The sequence below is a fragment of the Ambystoma mexicanum genome, chromosome 7p, assembly GCF_040938575.1.
Source record: "Ambystoma mexicanum isolate Mex_15411 chromosome 7p, UKY_AmexF1_1, whole genome shotgun sequence".
Classification (NCBI taxonomy): Eukaryota; Metazoa; Chordata; class Amphibia; order Caudata; family Ambystomatidae; genus Ambystoma; species Ambystoma mexicanum.
In genome coordinates this window covers 948,752,605-948,779,290 of record NC_090939.1, presented here as the reverse complement: position 1 = coordinate 948,779,290, position 26,686 = coordinate 948,752,605, and the positions used below count along the sequence as shown (strand labels likewise).

Sequence of the window (26,686 nt, the reverse complement as noted above, 5' to 3'; positions counted from 1 at the left end):
CCTGTGAGAGCTGCCAACTTGTCGAACGCTTTGCCACCCAACCTAAGAGCAGACCAACCTTTCTCACACTTCAGAAGGAACTTCATCAAACACATTAATGCTAACAATGCCTTAACACTTGAATATGACTCCACTCTAGGTTTAGCCCTACTCTATTGTACATAGGTACTATTAGCTACCCTTCATTATGTCTATAACTGTTAATATTGTATGTATACTCTTGCACATTCCTTAGTTTCTCCTGGTAATCACTTAATTGTAAGTGTACATTTATGTAATACTGTAAATTTTATTGATTGTAAATTTTTATTCATGTAACATTGTAAGCCTTGCATATACTTTCTGCTGCACCCAGTAACCTCTGGGTCTGGAGTGCATTATAAATAAATAAACAAACAAACAACCAAACCTTCCACGCACACTCACAACCAGCACAATTTATTTCACTAACCAACACCTCACTGTGCACAATCTTTCAGCAATTATCCTCCATGCCCTTCTCCACTGTCCTTCCTCTGCGTGGTCTGTCTTCCTCCTTGTCATTCCTTGATCTCACTGGAATAACCCACACCTTCATACTTGTTGTTCCTCCTTTTATCCTCACCCTTCCCCTCCATTAACTAACTCCCTCCCCTGGTTCCCCAGGCCAACAGCTGACTTCGTTTCCCCTTTGGAGGTACTGCAGGTGAGTAAATCCATAAATGAGAGCTTAAGCACCAGCCCTTTCTGATTTCCGGGCTCACCGGGTTTCTGTAATGGCGGCCCGCTACAGTAACCAATAGTCTCATGGGTGCAATACATGACTATGCTTCCTGGCGTACATCGGATACCTGATGTTAGGAAAGATTTCGTAATTGTAAGTAACTTTCCTTCCATGTGGCAACCCCTAAACTTTTTGCTGTTGTTTTTCACCTTGTTCTTGACTTTGCCAGAGAAGTGCAGCCTTCTGCCGCACTCCTCTGGGCTTTCACTCCTTTCTTACGGGGAAACTGACATGCCCTTAAGACAGTCAGTACCGGGGAACGCTGTTTCCCGTAGTTTCTTTTATCATGTTGCGGCTTTAGTGCAACATGACACAAGAGGGCACTGTAAGCTAAGTTACAGCTCTCTTGGGTCTCTAGCCTTCTACAGGCCCTAGATACTCTTTTAGGATGGTATTTTGATCGGTGCAAGTCATTCAGGGACTGGAATGGTGGTAGCGATCGATTTGTTTATTTTGAGCTCCTTTTGGCGTTCTGAGCACGTTTTTCGCACTGAACCCAAAATGGTGGCCTGGCTCCCAAAATGGCCAGACCACGAGGCTCCTTTGTCTTGTCCACTGACCGCCTTGCTCCCTTCACCTTCCCCAGGTCGAGCGACCCGGGGCCTTCCTTATTTGGGCATGTACTTTCCCGCGAAACGTGGTTGCTTTCGCGGGCTTCTACATGTCGTTTGTGTGCCTCCAGGGTGTGGGCTGGGATGTCTGGTCCCAATACACATCCTGGGTGCCAAAGAGTCTAGGGTGGTGTGAATGCCTGGGACCACCGTGGTCCGTGATTGGTCCACATATGGTATGTGTGTTGATGAGCGGATCTCCCATTGGCTCCCCTCCGTTTTGGCACGAAGGGAACCGTGGATAAGAGGGGGCTGGAAACACCACTACCATGTCGATCTCCTGAGTTCTCACGAACGAAGGAATACAGGAGCCAAGTATCCTGCAACCATGAGGCTGGACCGAGGAATCGCTGGTGACCCGCTGAAGGAATCCTCCTTTGCACTGCTGTCGTCCTGTGAAACCCTTTCCTCCTTTGATCGAACCAGAAGGCCTGTACTGGTGCTTCGACCTTTGGAATAGCAGGAACAGCTATTCCCGGCGACTTCATCATCTCCTGCCAAGTAAGCCTTCGGAAGTGTCTCTGGGCCATCCAGTTGACTGACCAGCTTACAAGGGAGTCCTGCTCTGTAACCGCCGCCAGGTTGTGTTGTATTTCGAGTCCTTGTCACTCTCCCACGCTTCGTACACTTGGCGTTCCCAAGTCTGAAGGGAGGAGTGTACATTTGGCTCGGATACACACGGCCGCTCCGTTGCCCTGCGGTGGGGACAAAACTGTGCAGGTTTCTGCGATTGGGACGTCTTTTTGCTCTACACGACGACGAGGCATTTCCCGACTCTTCTGAACCTGCCAGCTGCTGAAACGAACGTGGAGAAGCCTGGGTCTGCTTGCTTCGGGGACCGGTGAGTAGTTTAGCTAGGATCTGGTCGCCCTCCTGCAGTATCCCATTGCTTTTCCCTGCTGTGTAAAAACAGCACCCTTTTGCCGTACTCGCGCTCTGCTTCTGCTCGCGGTGGAGGCTGCGCTTGAGTTGCGGAACCTGTTCTCCTTCTGCTGTGCACTAACCCGAACTGCCTGACTTCCTCCGAAGAGCTTCTCCTTTTGCCCGTTGGCACCGGCGTGGCAGGTACTTTGAGCACAAGGCTCCACTCTTCGCAGGGCTCGGACTTCCATCTAGTTAGGTGCCTCTGAAGGCGAACTGAGTCTAAAGCGTTATCGCACTGCCTGTTTTCCTTCCCTGGCAGGTGGACTACACATTTCGTGCCTCTAATGCTTAAGACTGTCGTATTTGTATATATATTGTGTTGATATGGTATGTGTTGGTTTAATATTGTGATATTGTGATTTTCTCGCTACGGTCATTATTTTAAAGGCCTTAAAATAAATGTGTATCTATTTTTGATATAACAACTGTTTGGAGTAGTTTGTAAGCGCTCTTGCTTTGTGTGCTCATTGCGGGCTTTCAGTCACCCTCACCCCTCTTGAGACCTAGTCTTGACCGCCGCGATCGCTACCTTGATTGGTCTGGCTCGTCCAGAGGTTACCCTGTTCCAAGTAATTAGGTTGGCCTTCTGAACTTCTGCGCCACCAGGACAGAGTTCAGAAATCCGTCTTAACAAATTGGTGTACAGCGGTGGGATACGACTGAAGGTATCCAGTGTTGCGCTCGAACTAAGGCATTTCAGGTTATTCCAACCAGTACACGTAGTGAATTGTTGTAGTATAACTTTAAAAAGGCCATAGTCCTATCAAACAGTATGGAAACAAATACCTTGTTAACTTTAAATGCTTCCAAATCAGAAACGCTGAAAAAGATGTGTGCGGAGAGAGGTGTTTCCTCTCAAGGCACTAAATTGGAAATGATCCAAAGAATCGTGGCGTAGCAAGAAGCGCAGCTTGACGCTATAACTTCTGAGGACAGTGCAGAAGGTGGTGGGGCTGCTCTCACTGGTAGAACCGACGGTTCTGCCGCTGCACTGATCCATCGCGACCACGAGGACAGGGAGGATGTGATGTCTAATGTTTCCTCTGCCAGTGTTGATGGGGAGGCTATGCTTGAATTCAAGAAGCAAGAGCTGCGGTTTAGGCAGCAGGAGCTTGAATTCAGCATAGCCAAACTAAAAATCGAACAGGCAGAAAAACAGAAAGACAGGGATCACCAGTTGGAACTGGCCAAGCTTCAGGTTGCAAATGGGTCCAAGGGTCCTGGACATGGGTCTGGGGCTTCCTCTCATCCACGGTTTCCGAAAGATCTGCTCAGTGTGTATGAAGAAAGGAATGACATTATGGACTGGCTGAATGCGTTTGAGTATGCATGCGAGGTTCAAGAAGTTGACAATGCTGATAAGATTGCGTGGTTGCTCAGTAGACTGCCCCATTCTGGCTGTAGTGCCATTATGGAAATGTCGAAGGCTGAGCGGGCTGATTTCGCAATGTTAAAGCAAACTCTCATTTTAAAGTTTGGGAAGACTCCGGCCCAATATTTAAAGCGTTTTCGAGAGTATAAGAAAAAGGAAGGTGGTACTTGGGTATCTTATGTCGCTGAATCTTTGAAAAACTTAACTGGCTGGGTCGAAGGTTATAAGGTTTCTACCTTCGAAGGCATGATAAATCTTGTCATGCTGGAACATATTTTTGCTTCTTCTTCCCCGGAGCTTAAGCAGCATTTGGCCGATTCGAAGGAGATAGATCCTAAGAAGCTGGCCATTGCAGCAGACTTATGGGTGTCACATCGAGTGTCCCATAAGGACAAAACTCATCCTGGTAAGCAGGAGGAAGGGAAAAAGTCCAAAGATATGGAGGGTGGGGAATCTGCTAAATCTTCTTCCCAAAAGGGCCACAAAAAGAAAAACAAGGGTAAGACACAAGAGAACTCACAGGGTAGTGGAGGTCAGCCTCCGAAACAGAACTCTGGTTACAATAAGCCTCCCTACGTAAACAGACCCACTGGGGCTTGTTTTTCTTGTGGAGCAACTGACCATGTGAAGGGGGATCCCCGGTGTAAGGTTAGACCTTTGGGGGTCCACTCCGCTAATCTGGCCTTCTCCTCCTACGAGGAAGAAGAGATTACAGGAGCATCCTTCTCCTCAGACTCATTTCCCAGCGGAATAGAAGCTGAGGTAGTTTTAGTGTCCCTGGGTTCCTGGGAGCCTAAAGTCGCAGAGGCTTATGCTAGGATTCCGGATAATACCAAGCACTACTTTAAAGACAGTGTGCTGATCAATGGAGTGGATACTCCAGCTCTTAGGGATAGTGGGTGCAGTCGCACTGTAGTGGATTCTACCTTGGTAGACTCAGAGGAAGTTGCCAGAGCTACTCTGATGCCCACTAAGTTGGCTGACGGCCCCCTCCGTATGTTTCCCGTGATCCCTGTAAATCTTACTTTAAATGGTACAGCAGTCAGGATTCCAGTGAGCATTCAGAGAAACGTCCCGGGAAAGGTCTTGTTGGGTAATGATCTCAGAGCTTTAGGGCTCGTAGGAGACACTGCCGAAAGACCCTACACACGGTCTCAAGCACGGGCAGCATTGGCCAAGTCCAATACGCCGCCCCAGCCGAAGAGGAAACCCAAGGCGAAAGGAGTCTACAAGTCAAAACGAGGGAAAGAGAATATTCCCCCGAGCTCGCCTACCACTGCGGTGGAGGAAGTTGGTCAATCGCCCGGGCCTGACGAGGAGGTGGCGATGCCTGAAGTATTCGACCCCAACGATCATCCTGAACTAAAAGACTTGTTAGTTGAAGGAGGTCCTGATAGGGACGAATTCAGTAAAGGCCAACGTGAGTGCCCATCTCTGGAAGGCCTAAGGAGACAGGCCTGCTCCCAGCTTGAGGGTGAACCTCCTGGGAAGCATAGGATTTATTGGGAAGGTGGACTCCTGTATAGTGAGCCCACAGAGTCTACAGAAGGAGACCATAGGAGGTTGGTGGTTCCCCTTGCTGTTAGGCCCTTCCTCCTGCAGTTGGCGCATGAAGTTCCCCTTGCTGGTCACCTTGGTATGAAGAGGACCAAGCAAAGGTTATCCATGCACTTCTACTGGCCCAAGATGGGGGTGCAAGTAGAAAGTCACTGCAGGAGTTGTGCCTCCTGCCAGTTGTCTGGTAAGGTTGGCGCGACAATCCAAGCTCCGTTGGTACCGCTCCCAGTTGTGGGGGTACCATTTGAAAGGGTAGGGATCGACATCGTTGGTCCCCTTGACCCGCAAACATCCTCGGGCAATAGGTTTATCCTGGTGCTGGTCGACCATGCAACCAGGTATCCTGAGGCCATCCCATTGAAAACTGTAACTGCCAAGTCAGTTGCAAAAGCTTTACTCGGCATATTCACTAGGGTTGGCTTCCCTAAAGAAGTTGTGTCGGATCGTGGCAGCAACTTTATGTCGAAGTATATGCAGGCTATGTGGAAAGAATGTGGGGTCACCTACAAGTTCTCTTCTGCATACCACCCCCAGACCAATGGTCTGGTGGAACGTTTCAACAGAACGTTAAAGAGCATGATTGGGGCTCTGGAGGAGCCCCAGAGAAGAAAATGGGATCTTCTTTTACCATGCTTACTGTTTGCCTACCGAGAGGTACCACAGGAGGGTGTTGGCTTCAGCCCCTTCGAACTTCTGTTCGGTCATCCCGTACAGGGACCCTTAGCCATCGTCAAAGAGGGATGGGAGATGCCCACTCCCCCTGTTACTACCAATGTAGTTGATTATGTGCTAGGGCTCAGAAAACGGATGGTACTTCTGATGGGCTTGGCTAGTGATAAATTGAAGGCAGGGCAAGCGCTGGTGAAACATTGGTACGACCAGAAAGCTTCCCTCATCAACTTTACACCTGGTCAGCAAGTCCTGATCATGAATCCCATACGGCCTCGAGCTTTACAGGACAAATGGTCAGGCCCTTACACAGTGGTGGAGCCCCTGGGTGAGGTCAACTATTTAGTGGACCTTGGAAGGCCTGGACAGGCTCCAAAAGTGTTTCACGTGAATAGGCTGAAGGCTTTCGTCCCAAGAGTCGAAATCGCAGCACTGCTACTGGCGTCAGACGTTGAGGAAGAGGAGTCTGAACCTCTCCCCGACCTGTTCCAGAGCGGTCCTTCAGATAGCTCCATTGAGGGTGTCCGAGTGGCCCCTCACCTGACTTCTGATCAGCAGGCTGAGGTGAAAAGTTTGCTTAGGCAATTTTCCCCCCTGTTTTCACAGTCACCTGGTTTGACACCTTGGTGCAAACATAACATTGACACAGGAGACAGTGTACCTACCAAAATTAGGGGATACAGGATGTCAGATAAAGTACGGTCTTATATTAAGACCGAGGTCAACAAGATGTTAGATCTTGGGCTGATTGAACCCTCTAGTAGTCCTTGGTCCAGCCCTGTGGTGTTGGTTCCAAAGGCAGGCACTTCTGAATTGAGGTTCTGTGTGGATTACAGGGCTCTGAATGCTGTCACCAAGACAGATGCACACCCCTTGCCTCGAACAGATGAGCTGGTGGATACTTTGGGTGCCTCCAAGTACCTCAGCACGTTTGACCTCACTGCTGGCTATTGGCAAATAGCTTTAGCAGAGCATGCCAAGGAGAAGACAGCATTTTCTACTCCAGACGGCCTTTACCAATTCCGGGTAATGCCGTTCGGGTTGAAGAATGCACCTGCCACTTTCCAGAGGCTTGTGAATCATGTGTTGAATGGGTTGGACGAATTCTGTCTTGCATATCTGGACGATATAGCAGTTTTCAGTGCCACCTGGGAAGACCATGTGAAACACCTCGGGATTGTGCTCCAGGCTCTTCAGAAAGCCCACTTGACCATAAAGGCTAGTAAATGCCAGATTGGACAAGGCTCAGTGGTTTACCTTGGACATGAAGTAGGTGGAGGGAGGATACAGCCTCTACCCAGTAAAGTACAAGCAGTACAAGACTGGCCTACCCCCACTACGCAAACCCAAGTGAGAGCCTTCTTAGGACTCACGGGGTATTATCGCAATTTTGTGGCAGACTATGGCACCATAGCTGCTCCTCTGACTGCCCTCACAACTCCGAAAAAACCCAAGAAGGTAACTTGGACCGACGAGTGTGAGAAGGCCTTCAATGGCTTAAAAGACTCCTTGTGCCAGGCCCCTGTCCTTAGGGCCCCGGATTATCAAAGACCTTTTATCGTGCAGACGGATGCCTCTGACACTGGGATAGGAGCTGTACTATCACAAGTAGATGAGAAGGGTAAGGAACACCCTATCGGTTTTATTAGTCGCCAGCTTAAGGACAGAGAGCTCAGATGGTCCACGGTAGAGAAAGAATGTTTCTCTGTTGTGTGGGCCCTAAGGAAGCTGAGGCCCTACCTCTATGGGACCCACTTCACTGTGCAAACTGACCATAAGCCGTTAAAGTGGCTAATGAACATGAAGGGGGAGAATCCAAAGTTGCTTAGGTGGTCCATAAGTCTACAAGGCTTCGACTTCACTATTGAGCATAGGCCAGGTGTCCAACATAGCAATGCTGATGGGTTGTCCAGAATGTTTAACCGACCTGAACAAGAGACTCATCCAGGGGTGGATTAGTTCCCCCTGTCCATAGTCTGGGAGGGGCGAGTGTTAGGAAAGATTTCGTAATTGTAAGTAACTTTCCTTCCATGTGGCAACCCCTAAACTTTTTGCTGTTGTTTTTCACCTTGTTCTTGACTTTGCCAGAGAAGTGCAGCCTTCTGCCGCACTCCTCTGGGCTTTCGCTCCTTTCTTACGGGGAAACTGACATGCCCTTAAGACAGTCAGTACCGGGGAACGCTGTTTCCCGTAGTTTCTTTTATCATGTTGCGGCTTTAGTGCAACATGACACAAGAGGGCACTGTAAGCTAAGTTACAGCTCTCTTGGGTCTCTAGCCTTCTACAGGCCCTAGATACTCTTTTAGGATGGTATTTTGATCGGTGCAAGTCATTCAGGGACTGGAATGGTGGCAGCGATCGATTTGTTTATTTTGAGCTCCTTTTGGCGTTCTGAGCACGTTTTTCGCACTGAACCCAAAATGGTGGCCTGGCTCCCAAAATGGCCAGACCACGAGGCTCCTTTGTCTTGTCCACTGACCGCCTTGCTCCCTTCACCTTCCCCAGGTCGAGCGACCCGGGGCCTTCCTTATTTGGGCATGTACTTTCCCGCGAAACGTGGTTGCTTTCGCGGGCTTCTACATGTCGTTTGTGTGCCTCCAGGGTGTGGGCTGGGATGTCTGGTCCCAATACACATCCTGGGTGCCAGAGAGTCTAGGGTGGTGTGAATGCCTGGGACCACCGTGGTCCGTGATTGGTCCACGTATGGTATGTGTGTTGATGAGCGGATCTCCCATTGGCTCCCCTCCGTTTTGGCGCGAAGGGAACCGTGGATAAGAGGGGGCTGGAAACACCACTACCATGTCGATCTCCTGAGTTCTCACGAACGAAGGAATACAGGAGCCAAGTATCCTGCAACCACGAGGCTGGACCGAGGAATCGCTGGTGACCCGCTGAAGGAATCCTCCTTTGCACTGCTGTCGTCCTGTGAAACCCTTTCCTCCTTTGATCGAACCAGAAGGCCTGTACTGGTGCTTCGACCTTTGGAATAGCAGGAACAGCTATTCCCGGCGACTTCATCATCTCCTGCCAAGTAAGCCTTCGGAAGTGTCTCTGGGCCATCCAGTTGACTGACCAGCTTACAAGGGAGTCCTGCTCTGTAACCGCCGCCAGGTTGTGTTGTATTTCGAGTCCTTGTCACTCTCCCACGCTTCGTACACTTGGCGTTCCCAAGTCTGAAGGGAGGAGTGTACATTTGGCTCGGATACACACGGCCGCTCCGTTGCCCTGCGGTGGTGACAAAACTGTGCAGGTTTCTGCGATTGGGACGTCTTTTTGCTCTACACGACGACGAGGCATTTCCCGACTCTTCTGAACCTGCCAGCTGCTGAAACGAACGTGGAGAAGCCTGGGTCTGCTTGCTTCGGGGACCGGTGAGTAGTTTAGCTAGGATCTGGTCACCCTCCTGCAGTATCCCATTGCTTTTCCCTGCTGTGTAAAAACAGCACCCTTTTGCCGTACTCGCGCTCTGCTTCTGCTCGCGGTGGAGGCTACGCTTGAGTTGCGGAACCTGTTCTCCTTCTGCTGTGCACTAACCCGAACTGCCTGACTTCCTCCGAAGAGCTTCTCCTTTTGCCCGTTGGCACCGGCGTGGCAGGTACTTTGAGCACAAGGCTCCACTCTTCGCAGGGCTCGGACTTCCATCTAGTTAGGTGCCTCTGAAGGCGAACTGAGTCTAAAGCGTTATCGCACTGCCTGTTTTCCTTCCCTGGCAGGTGGACTACACATTTCGTGCCTCTAATGCTTAAGACTGTCGTATTTGTATATATATTGTGTTGATATGGTATGTGTTGGTTTAATATTGTGATATTGTGATTTTCTCGCTACGGTCATTATTTTAAAGGCCTTAAAATAAATGTGTATCTATTTATGATATAACAACTGTTTGGAGTAGTTTGTAAGCGCTCTTGCTTTGTGTGCTCATTGCGGGCTTTCAGTCACCCTCACCCCTCTTGAGACCTAGTCTTGACCGCCGCGATCGCTACCTTGATTGGTCTGGCTCGTCCAGAGGTTACCCTGTTCCAAGTAATTAGGTTGGCCTTCTGAACTTCTGCGCCACCAGGACAGAGTTCAGAAATCCGTCTTAACACCTGATGCCCAACCGGGCATCTCCAGGGTCTGGGAGCAGGTAACAGTCTCTTGTTCGAGGATGTATTACGCACAACGTTGTGCACATAACGCCACAGCACAGCACACAAATCAAAACAAGACTAACATATAAATACAAGCACATGTTTCAAATTGAAGGACTCAGGCCCACAAAATTGAACTCTATGCAGAAATCAGCATGGCAGAGGGAAACATTCTCCCACTAAAAATCATGCAAATCATTGAAAATCCTTTTTTTCTGTCAAGAAGGTAAGATTCTAAAGGAATTAACTCAAAAGAAATTCTTGCATGAAATATTTTGATACAATAAACTATAAAAAAAGAAACACTAAGGAGACCACATTGTAATTAAAGTGATAGATAAAAGCAATGTTCATGGACCCATATAGCATTCCCTTAAAATTGTAATTTAATATAAATGAAAATTATGCAAAGTGCATCCATAACAATAAAACAATGAGTTATCCAAAGGATATTATATTCAGTAATTCAAAATCAATATAAGACCCACTTTCAGAGTGGATTTCATATAATTTCCAAATCTTATTCAACTATCTATCAAGCTAAGAGTTGATATTATATATACTCTCTGAGATAACTGGCACGTTATCACCACTAAAAACATTAAAGGGCATACCTCATCAAGCTTAGTACATCCACACCTCAGAACCCTATAACAATCTTAAGGGAAATTGGTGCAAGTCTAACACCCCAGAAAACTAAATTGCTCTGACAACTATTAAGAAATATTTAAAAAACCTAACACTATGGAAAAATAAACGGTATTACTTAAATGCTATTAAAATGGCTTTTAACTTTGCAAAATAATGTTTGATATCACACAACACAAAGGGGCTCATGTTCGTGATGACGTGTAGTAAAATGTCTGCTTAAAATGTATGCATGAACATTTCAAGTGTGAATTTTACTTCAACCCATTTCACGCTTGAATTTTACTTCAACCCATATCGGTCACCTATGGAGTGTGTCACGCCATATGGTCCCCGCCCAGATAGGTGAAGCCTGGGTGTGGACCAACTAGTGACTCGCTCTCGGTGTCTGCCCTAGGGCAGTGCGTCCATGCAGGGACGAGTGTTGGTCTCTTCTAAATGCACCGCCATGGAAGAAAGGTTGGTAAAGTTAACCTCCATGGAGGAAAATAAACAAACACACTGTCACTTATGAAAATCAAGGACTGCCAGCCATGGATGGATCCCCTACGAACAAAAGGCCTGAGAGACAAGCCCTTGGCAGCCACCAGCGGCAGAGCGTGGGTTAAGGCCAAACCTGGCCTAATGGCGTAATGGAGCAGTCAAATCAAATGGACAGAAGGTAGTCTGCACAGAACGGGGGTATGTATATAGAGATGGACACCATGCCTCTTTTGGGCATAGGACAATTAAAGTTTAGGGCAGACTGCAGATGCCATTAATAATTTAAGGGATATATGATATGTGCTTTAGTATGAAGGTGGCCACTAATGGAAACCTTTAAGTCCAGTGGGAGGAGTAGGTTGGTGCCTGCCAAAGGCCCAGCAGGCAGAGGGGGTTGCCCAAGGGGTTATTCCTTAATCCTGATATCAAGGGGCAGGATAGAGTATGGGGCTGCAAGAAGTACATTGTGTGTTGATGGACCTCTTAATATGCTTTGAATAAAACTGCCTATTGAGGCTAAAGACTACTCCTTGTCTAGTGTGCGTTATTGAGAAGTAAGAACTCAGGAGGTAGCTGATCTCCTTTGTTAATGTGATCTATGAAAAGCATGTTGCCTATCAAGCTCCTTCTCTTGCAGCTGGGTTATAGGTTGGTATTCAGCAGCTCCTCCATGGCCTGGTGGGCGAGGATCCGTACCAGCAGGCCAAGGCTACACAGAAAGCTTTCGACCTGACTGCGAAACGGAGAGGGCCCTGGCGGCTGTCAGAGAAAAATTGCTTTGTGTGGGTGACCACCAAGACACATTTCTGATTATGATGGACTAGTCGACTGCATTTCACACCCTGAGCCATCATATTAGTCTGGATTGTGGATAGACGAAGCTCAGTGGCCAGATTGTCAACAGATGCTCTGGGATAGTTCTCAACTTTCCTAACCAGCTGTTAGGAAAGATTTCGTAATTGTAGGTAATTTTCCTTCCATGTGGCAACCCCTAAACTTTTTGCTGTTGTTTTTCACCTTGGTCTTGACTTTGCCAGAGAAGTGCAGCCTTCTGCCGCACTCCTCTGGGCTTTCGCTCCTTTCTTACAGGGAAACTGACATGCCCTTAAGACAGTCAGTACCGGGGAACGCTGTTTCCCGTAGTTTCTTTTATCATGTTGCGGCTTTCGTGCAACATGACACAAGAGGGCACTGTAAGCTAAGTTACAGCTCTCTTGGGTCTCTAGCCTTCTACAGGCCCTAGATACTCGTTTAGGATTGTATCTGATCGGTGCAAGTGATTCAGGGACGGGAATGGTGGCAGCGATCGTTTCTTGTGTTTTGAGCTCCTTTTGGCGTTCTAAGCGCGTTTCTCGCGCTTAACCCAAAATGGTGGCCTGGCCCCAAAATGGCCAGACCACGAGGCTCCTTTGTCCTGTCCGCTGACCGTCTTGCTCCCTTCACCTTCCCCAGGTCGAGCCGACCCGGGGCCTTCCTTATTTGGGCATGTACTTTCCCGCGAAACACGGATGCTTTCGTGGGCTTCTACATGTCTTGTGTGTGCCTCCAGGATGTGGGCTGGGATGTCTGGTCCCAATACACATCCTGGGTGCCAGAGAGTCTAGGGTGGTGTAAATGCCTGGGACCACCGTGGTCCATGATTGGTCCACGAATGGTGTGAGTGTTGATGAGCGGATCTCCCATTGGGTCCCCTCCGTTTTGGCGTGAAGGGAACCGTGGATAAGAGGGGGCTGGAAACACCACTACCATGTCGATCTCCTGAGTTCTCACGAACTAAGGAATACAGGAGCCAAGTATCCTGCAACCAAGAGGCTGGACCGAGGAATCGCTGGTGACCCGCTGAAGGACTTCTCCTCTGCACTGCTGTCGCCTTGTGAAACCCTTTTCACCTTTGATCGAACCAGAAGGCCTGTACTGGTACTTCGACCCTTGGAATAGCGGGAACAGCTATTCTCGGCATCTTCACCATCTCCTGCCAGTAAGCCTTCGGAAGCGTCTCTGGGCCATCCAGCTGACTGACCAGCTTACACGGGAGTCTTGCTCTGTAACCGCCGCCAGGTTGTGAAGTATTTCGAGTCCTTGTCACTCTCACACGCTTCGTACACTTGGCGTTCCCAGGTCTGAAGTGAGTAGTGTACATTTGGCTCAGATACACACGGCCGCTCCGTTGCCCTGCTGTGGTAACAAACTGTGCCGGTTTCTTCGATTGGGACGTCTTTTTACTCAACCCGACGACGAGGCATTCCCTGCTCTTCTGAACCTGCCAGCTGCTGAAACTGACGCGGAGAAGCCTGGGTCTGCTTGCATCGGGGACCGGTGAGTAGCATAGCTAGGATCTGGTCGCCCTCCTGCAGGAGCCCATTGCTTTTCCCCGCTGTGTCAAACAGCACCCTTTTCTGTACTCGCGCTCTGCTTCTGCCCACTGTGGAGGCTGCGCTTGAGTCGCGGAACTTGTTCTTCTTCTTTTGTGCACTAAACTGAACTGCCTGATTTCCCTCGAAGAGCTTCTCCTTTTGCCCGTTGGCACCAGCGCGTGCAGGTACTTTTGAGCACAAGGCTCCACTCTTCGCAGGGCTCGGACTTCCATCTAATTAGGTGCCTCTGAAGGCGAACTGGGTCTAAGCATTATTGCGCACTGCCTGTTTTCCCTCCCTTTTAGGAGGACTACACATTTCGTGCATATAACTCTTGAGACTTGTTGTATTTGTATATATATTGTGTTGATATGGTATGTGTTGGTTTACTATCGTTATATTGTGATTTTCTCGCTGCGGTCATTGTTTTAAAGGCCTTGAAATAAATGTGTATATATTTTTAATATAACAACTGTTTGGGGTAGTTTGTAAGTGATCTTGCTTTGTGTGCTCATTGCGGGCTTTCAGTCACCCTCACCCCTCTTGAGACCTAGTCTTGACCGCCGCGATCGCTACCTTGATTGGTCTGGCTCGTCCAGAAGCTACCCTGTTCCAAGTAATTAGGTTGGCCTTCTGAACTTCTGCGCCACCAGGACAGAGTTCAGAAATCTGTCTTAACACCAGCCAACACACCTTTGTTAGCTCACTCAAACACATTTTCTACACAGTACAAGTGCCTTCCTTAGTCCCACAATGATCAATGCTCTATCTGTTAATAGAACATTAAACACCAAGGTTTGGTGTGGGCCACTGGCATAATGGCCCACCAGCCCACGTCTGTTCAGGCCCTAGTGAAGCGAGAGCCTGGGCGAGGGCTTAAGGATTGTGGGCCCTGCTCCTGAGAGTGGGGGCAAATGGTAACTATAGCAAGCTCAACCCATCATTCGGGTGCATTTTTTCTTGATAAACCTCTCCACTACCAAGAGCTATACCGTAGAATTCAGGCCATCCATGCTCCAAGTTGATTTGAATTGGACTATGCAACAAGAAACAACATATACCTTTTAACTGAGACTGTCTGTGCCATATCTGTTTAATTTTGTAATGTGAATATTCTAGCGAGGTATATATGTGTTTACCTCCGCCTGTAATATCCTGGTATTACCACAATATCGGGCGGCAGAAACGGTAATGCGAGTCTTCCGGGAACCCGCCAGTAGCACCGGCAGGTTACCAGCAGACTCGTAATGAGGACACTGAACGCTCAATAAATATGTTTTGCATCATTGTCCAGTATTATCCTGGGTTTTCAGGTATTATGTGGATAGAACCTATGCAAATGTGGGACTAGCACCCCACAAACAATGTGCTCCATGAATTAAGCTACCTCTATTAGACAGTCAAAATGTGTATGGGACCAGGGCCGATCTTGGATATGCTTCTTATGTCGAAGCCCATTGCCTGACCCTTGGGGTAACAGGTGAGGTAGCCATGGGGGCCAGGAGCCGGCACTGCTAAGCAATGCTTAGATAGGGGGGAGGATGGGGAGGATTTGCTGGCTTACCCTTCCATGTCCGAGTTATTTCACAGCCCAGTAAGTGAGAATATGGACCTGCTCTTTTTGTGGTGGCTTATACCTTGAACAGATCCTATGAAATACCAGCTTCCCTTATTTTCCCTTATACTCAAAAGTTGCTTCACAATGGCTTAGCAATACCACCCTCTATGGTGGGAGGTACCTGGATGAGGGTCATTCCTCTTGGTAAGGCACACCTAGGGCCATCAGGGAAACTGTGGTTGCCAGGTCCTGCCTGCAAAGGTGAGACTTGTCAGAAGCATTACAATCCAAGAAATATATGGCCAGCTGGGGAAGCACAGAGTCCTGCAGTCAAAGAACACACACCTCAAACTGGGGAACATTATGGTTTCCAAACCGCATTTAGGGTAGAACACCACTCACTGCCTCTGTTAGTTGAATGAGGAGCACTGCTACTCTGATCTAGATTCCGTATTTCAAAATGGCGACTGGCTGTTATAGAGGCTCGCACAATGGTTCCAAACAGGAGGGATCCAAAGTGTCTGGAAAGCTGTGAACAGCTACATTCTGAGCAATCCCGTTGATAGTGAATTGGCTCATGCATTGCAATGCACAACGATTAAAAATCATCTAAAAAAAGGGTCCTTTACATGGAGTAGGACAGGAGGAGGTTTGTTAGCACCGTTGTAAAGCTGGAAGCAGCACTCGAAGTTTTTAAAGTCAATGCTAGCACCTGCAGATGAGTGTGTGCGACAAAATAATAAACGTTAATTAAGAGATTACTTAAGAAAAGAGAAAAGGGGGCAGAAGAAAAATAGGACACCAGAAAGAGATACCTATTACAAATGCAGACATTCTCTAGAAATTGAGAGAAATATGTGTTAACAGTGTTCCTTTACCAATGAGTTAGATCATATGTATATCTCTGAAGTCTTTCGCATTATGCTAAAGCTCAAACTTATAACAGATCTTTACATACACCCCTATACAAACAGGCGTCACGAAAGGGGTGCAGGCTGCAAACGATGGCTGGGTGGTAACCCACAGCAGGACCACACACTGGGCCGACACATGGATCATGCAAGGCAGTCCTAATTTGCACGATTTGAATTATTGGCTGACCACGGCAGACACTTTAATAGCATGGTATATATTTTGGGAAGAGAGGTTTCAGCTACTATAAATGTTCACAGTGGGTGGGGTAAAGGGTGGTCACAACAGAGATAAGCATGGCAGCCAGGAGAGCCCATTATTTTAACAATGGAGCTCAGTGAGACAGGTTGTTCACAGTGACTCCTACCGGGAAAGACTCTGCGTTAATGTGTGTATCAATAGCACTGGGTTAAGGGCATCCAACGTTCAACGTCAAAACCCAGGACCAAATTTGGCTGATCAACGAGTGCTTGCTGTCAAAAAGGCAAAGGTCAATCTACTTTACTCCATTTCCAACAAGATATTAAATAGGGAAACATAGGGCCTCATTACACGGTAGGAGATAACCATGGCGCTATTAGTGCCATGGCTACCCCTTACCGCCTTCTGGGTCCGGGTAGGCGGTATGGGGACTTACCAGGTCATTCCGACCCTGGAGGACCCGGTAAGTCCCCATGCCAATTACCATTCCCCATTCCCATTGAGCCCCCATAGGGCTCAATGGGAATGGGGAAAGAGCTAATAACGGTACCGCTATTAGCGGTACCGTTATTTGCTCTGAAGTCCCTCCGCGGATTCCTTCCTTAACGTATGGTCTGACCACACGTTAAGGACGGGACCCGCTGAGGGACCTCGTAGTAGGGCGGTAGGGGATTACGGGCACCGGTGCCCTTACCGATGCCGGTAATCCCCTACCGCCTACCGTGTAATGAGGCCCTACCATTTTAGGTGGAGGTCATTACACAAGAAACACCAGCAATAGCATGTTTTACATGATCACACAATTTTATTCTAGCAAATTATTTGAGCATTAAATTAGCAAAGTACCATGCATGTCAAGCAATGGAATTATTTGATCTGAGTGCTCTACTCCTGTTTGGACAATAATGTATTTCTCTGATGAAGGAAACACATGTTGCGGTTGCCTTAAATTATATTTTAGAAATCCAAGCACAGTAGCAGTTTACCTCATGCTCATGTCATTTTTTGGATCACCCCTTTTTTGGTGAGTTAAAGTACAACCCAGAAGAGGCCATAGAGCGGTATTACACTGATCCATGTCTTGTGCCAATCTCTCATTGAGACCTGTGTTTTACCTTTGCATCCAAATAAATAATCAGTACATGAGGAACTGCTCACATCTGTTTTGGAGTTTACTCGGATCTCTCTGTTCATCAAATATCTACAAATGCCTTCATGCATAACAGTTTCTGCTTCATGACCTGCACATTCTACAAAGATCCAATGCCAGCTACTACAGTATGAAGAGGTCCTCTAAATAGTGAAATAATAACAGACAACCAAAATAATGCAAAAATGCTGTTCAGAGAAGAAAGCAGTAGCCACACAACTCCTCCAACACATCAAAGCCCACAACCTCCTTCAGTCCTTCCTATCTGGCTTCAGACCCAAATGCAGCACAGGAATTGCTACCATCAAGGTGATCAGCGATGCACTTAAAATCATTGATGATGGACATCGTTGCCTCCTGGTTCTCCTTAAACTCACAGCAGCATTTGACCAAGAAGACCACCAGACACTCACCAACAATCTACATCAACAGCAGGGGGATCAGTGAGATTATCCTCAGCGGGTTCAAATCGTACCTTGCTAATCGACACCAGTTTCTACAAATGGATTCCTCCAGATCATCAATTCTACCCATCTCCTACCGAGTCCCAAAAGGATCCATCCTCTCCACTGTGATTGGCAATCTTTACATGGAACCGCTGGGAACCCTTCACACTCCACACAACATCCACCAATGTGCAGATGAGACACAGCTCTACCTCAAGATATCCTCCATTGAAGACATTCACAGGCTCAAGACCTGCCTCTCATTGATCCAGTTGTGGATGACCGGTGCTTACCTGAAGCTCAAACCCAGCAATGCTGAATACCTACGGCTGACCAACAACACCGAACACCCGAACAACCAGACCTGGCTCTCTGCTATGAACATTGAGGGCTTCACACCCCAGCTGGCCATCTGGGACAAGTCCCTTGAGTTTGGCATTGACAGACAGCTCTCCTTCAGACAGCACATAGCAAGAAAGACACAAACGGCTTGACACCAGTTTTCTCTACTGTGGAAAATTCAAGCACTTCTTCTCAGAATAGAACGTTCGGATCTGCTGTTCAAGCCTTTGCCCTCTCCTACAAGGATAATGGCAATGCCCTTTTGGAAGGCCTTTCATTGACTACTCTGGCTCCCTTGATATGTGTCCAGCCTGCTGCAGCACAACTCATCAAAGTACTCTGTAAATTCGACCACATCACCCCGGCCCTCATCGAACTGCACTGGATCCTGATGCATGCTTGTATCATCTTGAAATCTTGCTGCATCATCTACAAGGCTGTCACCCTGAAGTCCCCAACCTACCTCACTTAGAAACTCAGCATCTCCAGAGGCCTCCGATCCACCAGAATGTCGACAATTGTGGTTCTCACCTGGATCTCGTCTTCACTGTCACTGGAGGCGTACTCTGAATCTGTCAAGAGCTGGGCCTCTTCCTTTTCTTCAGGAGATCCTTTTTTCTTGAAGAGGTAAGGTCTGTTATGGGAGGTCGCCACTCTTGTTGGACTGTGTAACAGCACCAACACAAAGTGCATTCCCCCGGCGCAGCCCTAATGGGGAAAAATCCAAAAGGCACAAAAAAACCTCATTTTTTTCTGATCGCCCTTGATTAGGGCAGCCGTTGTAGTCCAATTTGTAATAGGAAGTAGAATGGTGTATAATGTGGAAAAGTCTTATGTAGAATAGCTCCACTGGTGGTTCTTTATTCTTCCCCACAATAGACTTACAGGAGGAAGTAGTCGGATGGCATAATCCTTTGGGGGGTTTGCCATGCCTTGAAAGGCTGACTGTAGGTTAACACGGCACCCGTCGTGGAATGACAGTAAATGGATAGGAGTAAAGAAAAACACGTGGCCAAGAGAGAAAGAATAGCCTGCAAGAGCCAGGATAGTGAGAGAGAGCAACACGTATCAAATAGACACATGGAAAATCCAGAAGGCAAGAGGAAAGGGCGAAAAGAAAACAAAGAAGCAAACTGCAATGTAAACCCCAAAAAAACAGAATGTCTGCCTACACAAAACGCAAAGGAAATAAGGACAGAAAAGGAACAGCAAACCAGCAAGTATGCCCAGCTGGGTACGAAGGAGAAGAATCGCGGGATACTGTCCGGGCAGTCCAAGGTAGGATGGAAGTGGGAAAGGTAGAAGCCAAAAAGAGGGAGACACAGCGGTATGGACTCAAAGCGAGCGGAATGGACGAGCCAAGCTCGCAGAAGGAGCGTGGAAGAAAACACAGAGATGAAAGCAGCAACAGACAGGACAAGGCGCTAGGAGGAAAAACTGGCTAGAAGAACAGGAGGAATGCTAAAGAGTATCACTAAACGTTTCGCTGGAGCGAGATGGAGCGAGCAGAGCGGAACCAAGAAAAATTCCTAGAGTTGCAACGCACCAGGGGCGGGGCCAAGGAAGTGATATAGGACGTGCCTGGAAAAGACTAGACTGTCAACCTGACTTGAAATGGACAGTTAATGGCGGAGTTTCCACTGTGTCCAATGCTTCCATCTGCTGGTCTTCGTGACACAGAAGCAAGGACATGTGCAGACTTGAACTCTGCCAGTGCAGGAAGGAAAAAAACAGAAGACAGGCCTTCTCTGTCTACGTTCCAAGACTCTGGAGCCTCCTCCACATCAACATCTGACTCACCTCCTCACTTGTACATTTCAGGAAAGAGCTCATGACCCTGCTCTTCAAGGAATGGCTCCCACCTAACATGTAGATCCATACACCATCCACTTCCCACTATACCTGAGACTGGGTGATCTGATCCCTTCTGTTTCCTTTCCTGGTTACTTGTTTCTTGTAGATTAATTGCTGACAATTGCTCTCCCTCCCCAACACCGTTATTTCTCTGCTCGCTAAACTTGTTCTTGCCCCTTTGATTGTAAAGCGCTCTGTTGCTTCCCAAAAGCTAGGCCGGCACTCAATAAATATCCTAATAATAACAATAATAATAATAACAGAAGAAGAAATGGAGTAACGTTTAGTATCTGCTGCTACAAATTTCATTGCTCGTGTTTGGAGAATGCCTCTCTGCTTGTCAACCAATGTAGGCAGGCTTCAATAAGAAGGCATCCACATTGTGGCCCAATGGCATGTGTGAATCTTAGAGATGGGCTTTGCCTTTCCTCCAATAGTACTTGCTTGTGAGGACGTATAGTTCCCTACACAGGGAAAAAGCAAAGCAACAGCATGCAAAGGGATGTTGTCTAAAAAGTCAAGGGTGACTGAAAGTCACACGTGACAAAGGACTGATGGCAGCACTAGAAGGTGGGTTTGGAATGGAGTCCCTTTTCTTCAGAGTTCCCCACTGGCCCATGTCAGGTGTGCTCTGTCACTAAGGGTTTTCAAGCTGACATTACTTCACATGTTTGCAACCCTGCATTTACAATATGGAAATAACACGACATGTGCTGCATAATAACTGCAAACTGACATGCAAAGAAAGTGTAGGTGGTATTACTCAAGCCTGCCACAGAACAATTTAAGAGCTCTGTTTTAGCAGATTTGAAAACGAAAGTGTGAATGACTGAGTACTGTTTTTGGTGAGAAAAATGGACCTTATTTGTGGGCCGGGCTAGGTCTAGCGGGCTGCCGACCTTTCTTCCTCTGCTGTTACTTCACATGCAGATTATCATTATGTGGCAGAAGGCAACGCAGTTATTACATCTAATCAAGTGGGGCGCGGTGGTGATCCCTTAATGTGAGGCAGAAATCTGTGTGCCGCCTGCACAAACATTTTTAAATATTGGCATGGCCAGCTGAGAATGTCCACCTTCCAAATGAACACCATTGAGTTTGAAAAAGGCAATAATTGTTTTTGGAAGTGCTTTAAAACAACATGAAACACTCTTGATGCAAATTATTTTTGAAGCCAATTGATGAAGGGAATCCAGGACTGAGGGCATGAGAGAAGGTGAGAGTGGGGAAGAGTGACAGAGGAGAATAGAAACTGATTAGACGGAGTGACAGAGATTTTTTGCTAAAATTGGTGATTTGGCATGGCCCCACCAAATGTCTTCTCTGAGCCCAGGTGTTAGTAATATCGCAGCAGGGAGTGCCAACAGTGGCAACAATGACATATAGAGCATTCCTTGAGGAAAGACAGCACCGCAAACAATCTCTCCCAAACTCGGTGAAGAGAAACTTGACTGATAATCCAATTTGTTACACATCAAGAACATTCACGTCCAGACCTTGAGGCCTTGAGTTTCACATCTCCCGCACTAACAGCTGTAATACTGTAACCAACTTCAGATGCCTTTATAAAGATCATTGTTTTCAAAGCGTGGCATAATTCTCTTGGCTCATATCACTCAGAGTTCTTTAAAAGAAGTGCTCTCTGTGAGTGTGCTGGGTTTACTCTGCACTCAATGATCAGTGGATGGGTGTTACGCAGTGTGAAGTGCTCTCTGTGAGTGAGCTGGGTCAGTGGATGGCTGTTAAGCAGTGTGAAGTGCACTCTGTGAGTGTGCTGGGTTTACTCTGCACTAAGTGATCAGTGGATGGGTGTTACGCAGTGCGAAGTGCTCTCTGTGAGTGTGCTGGGTCAGTGGATGGGTGTTAAGCAGTGTGAAGTGCTCTCTGTGAGTGAGCTGGGTCAGTGGATGGGTGTTAAGTAGTGTGAAGTGCACTCTGTGAGTGTGCTGGGTTTGCTCTGCACTCAGTGATCAGTGGATGGGTGTTACGCAGTGTGAAGTGCTGTCTGTGAGTGTGCCGGGTTTACTCTGCACTCAGTGATCACTGGATGGGTGTTACGCAGTGTGAAGTGCTCTCTGTGAGTGTGCCAGGTTTACTCTTCACTAAGTGATCACTGGATGGGTGTTACGCAGTGTGAAGTGCTCTCTGTGAGTGTGCCGGGTTTACTCTGCACTAAGTGATCAGTGGATGGGTGTTACGCAGTGTGAAGTGCTCTCTGTGAGTGTGCAGGGTTTACTCTGCACTCAGTGATCAGTGGATGGGTGTTAACCAGTGTACAGTGCTCTCTGTGAGTGTGCCGGGTTTACTCTGCACTCAGTGATCACTGGATGGGTGTTACGCAGTGTGAAGTGCTCTCTGTGAGTGTGCCGGGTTTACTCTGCACTCAGTGATCACTGGATGGGTGTTTACGCAGTGTGAAGTGCTCTCTGTGAGTGTGCTGGTGTTGCTCTGCACTCAGTGATCAGTGGATGGGTGTTATGCAGTGTGACGTGCTCTCTGTGAGTGTGCAGGGCTTACTCTGCACTAAGTGATCAGTGGATGGGTGTTAACCAGTGTAAAGTGCTCTCTGTGAGTGTGCCGGGTTTACTCTGCACTCAGTGATCACTGGATGGGTGTTACGCAGTGTGAAGTGCTCTCTGTGAGTGTGCCGGGTTTACTCTGCACTCAGTGATCACTGGATGGGTGTTTACGCAGTGTGAAGTGCTCTCTGTGAGTGTGCTGGTGTTGCTCTAAACTCAGTGATCAGTGGATGGGTGTTACGCAGTGTAAAGTGTTCTCTGTGAGTGTGCTTGGGTTACTCTGCACTCAGTGATCAGTGGATGGGTGTTACGCAGTGTGAAGTGCTCTCTGTGAGTGTGCTGGGTTTACTCTGCACTCAGTGATCACTGGATGGGTGTTTACGCAGTGTAAGCTAACTCCCTCACAAGACCTTACCACATCGAAGAGAATCGGGTAAGTACAAAGAAAATGAGTGGATTGGATTTTATTATTTTAAAAAGAATATTAGGCCGTTTTTTGGTTCATTTTGTTTGCTCTTTATACCAAACTCAATCTAAGCCAGATATGTATTTGCTTTGAAAGAAATGCAATTGTCCATAAACTCACATGAAGCAATTCCTGAAATATAACACAATCAATCAGATTAATTTAATATCTATATACTAAATGAAAGAAGGTATATTTTATTTAATTTGTAGGCAGCCTGCGTTCAAAACCATGACTGTCCAACTCTGGGCCTCGAGGGCCTGAATCCTGACTGGTTTTAAGGATATCCCTCATTAATATTCATGAGGAAAAATGTGCATACCTATATAATCGTTGTATGCAAATTTATCTCATGAATAATGAGGGCTATCTTGAAACCCGGCATGGATCCAGCCCTCGAGGCCTGGAGTTGGACAACCTTCATGAGCCACGAATGGACCGCAGGGCAACACAAGACATTTGAGATCCATACACAGTGGCGAGTTAGAGGACAGGGGGCTGAGTGGGCAGTCACCCTCCCCTGCAGAGCTGTTTTTAGATTCTGATCTGCCCCAAGCTCTAACTACAAAGTTATGAAATGTCATTGCCCAGAAGCCTCTGAGGAGCCACTCACCTTTGCCTCCAAATTGAAAACAGAGTCGCCTTTCCTGTCTGGCTCCTTGCTGAGCCCCTTGGCACACCCTGAGTGCCAGCGAAGCTTAGCCGTCTTCTGGGTTGATATGTTTGTAGATTCTATGATTTATACTAGAGAATGTTGTCTTTTTCACTTGCAAAATCATGGAGGTGTGCTGTTTGCCACTATGGCATATCCTTGCAGCCCAATATTCAGCAATTCCAATTCTCTTCACCCCTATCTTCATCATCAACATTGGTGATTCTAGAAAGTATGCTTTCAGCATGCGGGTAGATACTGGGACCCAGTATGCGATCGGTAACCCCTCGGGTAACAGTCCATTTTCCACACAGAGATTGTACCGCTTCAGGAAGGCAAAACTATTTTTACATCTCAGGCTAGTTTACTCAATGTTCTGTGCTCGTGTTTTTGTTGTGCTTGGCTGTTCTATGCGTCAATGGCTTGCTTTATTGCGTTACTAGTCACTGGCGTAAAGCTAAGTTTATGGGCCTTGTCATCGTGTGTATTTGTATTTATTGTGTTTATATAGCGCTTTAATCCAAAGCGCTTTGCATTATAACAACAGAATACATAGACCATAATAACAGTAGGAGCAATTTACAATCATGAATCAAACCAATAAAGCAGTAATTAGAGCAATTAATCTGTGAGGGAAGAGGGAAGGGGTGAGGAAGGGAAGGAGGAGGGAAACAGAAAGGGTATAAGGGTGAAAATGAGGGAGGGTAAGAGGGGAAGGGAGCGGGTAGGGAGAGGTACATAGGGGAGATGTGAGGGAAGGAGAGAGAATGAGAGGTGGGGAAGGTATCAGGGCGGGGAATGGAGAAGGAGAGATTTCAGGGAAGTGCGGAAGGAGAAAAAGGTAGGTATAGAGCGGATTGAGAGAGGTAATGAGTTCCAGTGCAGAGGGGCTAGGAACTGAAAGGAGCAGAAACGGGAGGAGGCACATGGGGAAGGAGGGATGGTGAGAAGGAAGTGATCAGCAGAACGAATGGAGCGGGAAGGAGTGTAGAAAGAGAGGAGAGAGGAGAGATAAGGGGGAGCAAGATCATGGAGAGATTTAAAGACTAGACAGAGGAAATTAAATTTAATTTGGGAGTGAAAGGGAAGCCAGCCAAGGAAGCGTGTAATGCAAGTATACCATGCAAAGTTGTTCTATGCTAGGTGTGCGATGGTGTGCTGCGCTTTGTCCTGCACCGTTTTGTTTTGCTCTTTTCAGGCCCCGCTATCTCATGCTAACTTTTGTTGTGCTGTGCTATAATGTTGTAACATTATATGAGGTTTGCTAGCGTGAAAATTGCATGCTTGTATACATGTATGCAAAGTGTGCATGCACTGTCATGTGTTATGTAGTGTCGAAACAGGGCCCACATGAAACCCAGAACTGTGCCACACTGCATAGTCAGACAGACAGCCTACAATCTTACAGCGTCAAAGCAATGGCGTCATGGGATCAACAGTAATAGTGCATCGTGGGTACATTTACTCTTAAGAAACTGTTTTTGAGACATCCGTGAAACAGAAAGGTAAAAGGTCATTTAAATAGCTTCGTTCAAATAACAACGAGAACTTTGCCAGTTTTTAAATAACATTGTGCCATGAATCCCACAATGATTTCCGTTTCTTCTGTTTTCAATGTTAGCAAACGTCCTGCAAACCCCTCGAGGGAAACAATGCATGTTTGGTGTAGACATGCATCAAGGAGTGAGGCAGCGACTAAAGCCAATGCAGGCTCGCGGAGAGCCGAGAAAGAACACATGTTAAAGAGGAAACATGTTTTCTTACAGTGCTTCCAGACGCGAAAGCTTCAGGAAGCATCACAAAGGTTGCTAAATGTGAACACGTCATACGTAATCCTATGAACTTACTTTGTAAAATCTCGTGGGCATAAGGGGCCTGCCTGCTGGTGCAGACGGGGTTTGTGTCGTTCAGCATCAGCTCCATTTCCGTTTCTTTTGCTTAAAATGCCCCTTTCCTGGTTTTTCTCCGGAGCCTCGTTCTCTCGCCGCCTTCCCTGCTCGCCTTCCCCTTGCCGAATGGGGGCCCCGTGGGAACGGCCGAGGAACAATGCCGTCCACTTTCTCGCTGAGCCTTCCAGTAAAGGGAGTTCTCTGAGGTTTGAAGAAAAGCGTTGCCAGGCGGAAAGCGTACGCACAGTGGATACTTGGCTCTCTCTTTAAGCGCCCAGGCCTCTCCTAGTTCAAGATCGCGACGCCTTCTAACTGCCTGCTAAACATCAACCAAGGAAAATAATAAAACCCAAGCAGTAAAGCAATTATCCGAGGCGATCTTAAAGGAAGCTCAAGTTGTGTGCACTGTGACTAAGTTACACTTCAAGCAACCAAAGGGGGGTATTGGGCAACAGAGGGCTCAAAGGGTACAGTGCCTGTCTGCACTGATTTCAGCTGCAACCGTGGCGGGCTGCAGATATTACTAAGCAATGCCAGCTGTGAGAGCCAGATTTCAAATGTATATGCCTTTCTATTCTGTTTAGGCAAGTTTCTGTCTGTCTTTGCTTTCTTTCTCACAATATAATACAATGGGGCTTTTTTGGCATGACTAAAGATGATAGTTTTGCATAATCCGGATTATACATATTAATCATCATACATCTATATGTGTTTTGTAGCCATGCAGGGCTGGGTTGAATGTGTATGGTCTTTTGTGTACCTTGTATAGTGCCATGCTGCCAGGTGTTCTGTTCCTCTTTCTGCTGCTGTCCTACGGTTCTTAATCAGTAGAATTCTCATCTTTTCTTCGTCGCCTAGATACAGACGTCTCTGACGCTCTGCATGCCTAATGTATGCATCTGCCCCTGTGATTGGTTGACTCCAGGCACCCTTTACTCTCATGGGTGCGAGACTAGTCCAATTCAGGGAAACTGCAATTGCTCAGAAGCATACTTTTTTCAGCACTACTATTTACTGTGTGTATATGATAATACTGCATGCAGTAGCATAGATTTTGCGGTATGTGCACCGAATTCCTGCGTTCACGCATTAACACAATTTGGGTGCAGAATGTATGGTGTACAGTGAAAATGTTGCCAACAAAAGTACAGTCAGTTACAACGTCGTGGTAAAAATACCTGTGCAG

The 26,686-nt window shown here is 47.3% G+C and overlaps 1 protein-coding gene across 1 annotated transcript in view; it reads right to left on the bottom strand.

The window, feature by feature from the left end:
- Positions 1–25,752, bottom strand: part of LOC138526476 (organic solute transporter subunit alpha-like) — a 428,149-nt gene extending 402,397 nt beyond the window's left edge. The window contains exon 1 of the mRNA XM_069637290.1: positions 25,459–25,752. Coding sequence (XP_069493391.1) covers positions 25,459–25,534 — 76 coding nt within the window. The 5' untranslated portion in view covers positions 25,535–25,752. The remainder of the gene's footprint in view (positions 1–25,458) is intronic.
- Between the last annotated feature and the right edge of the window lie 934 nt (positions 25,753–26,686).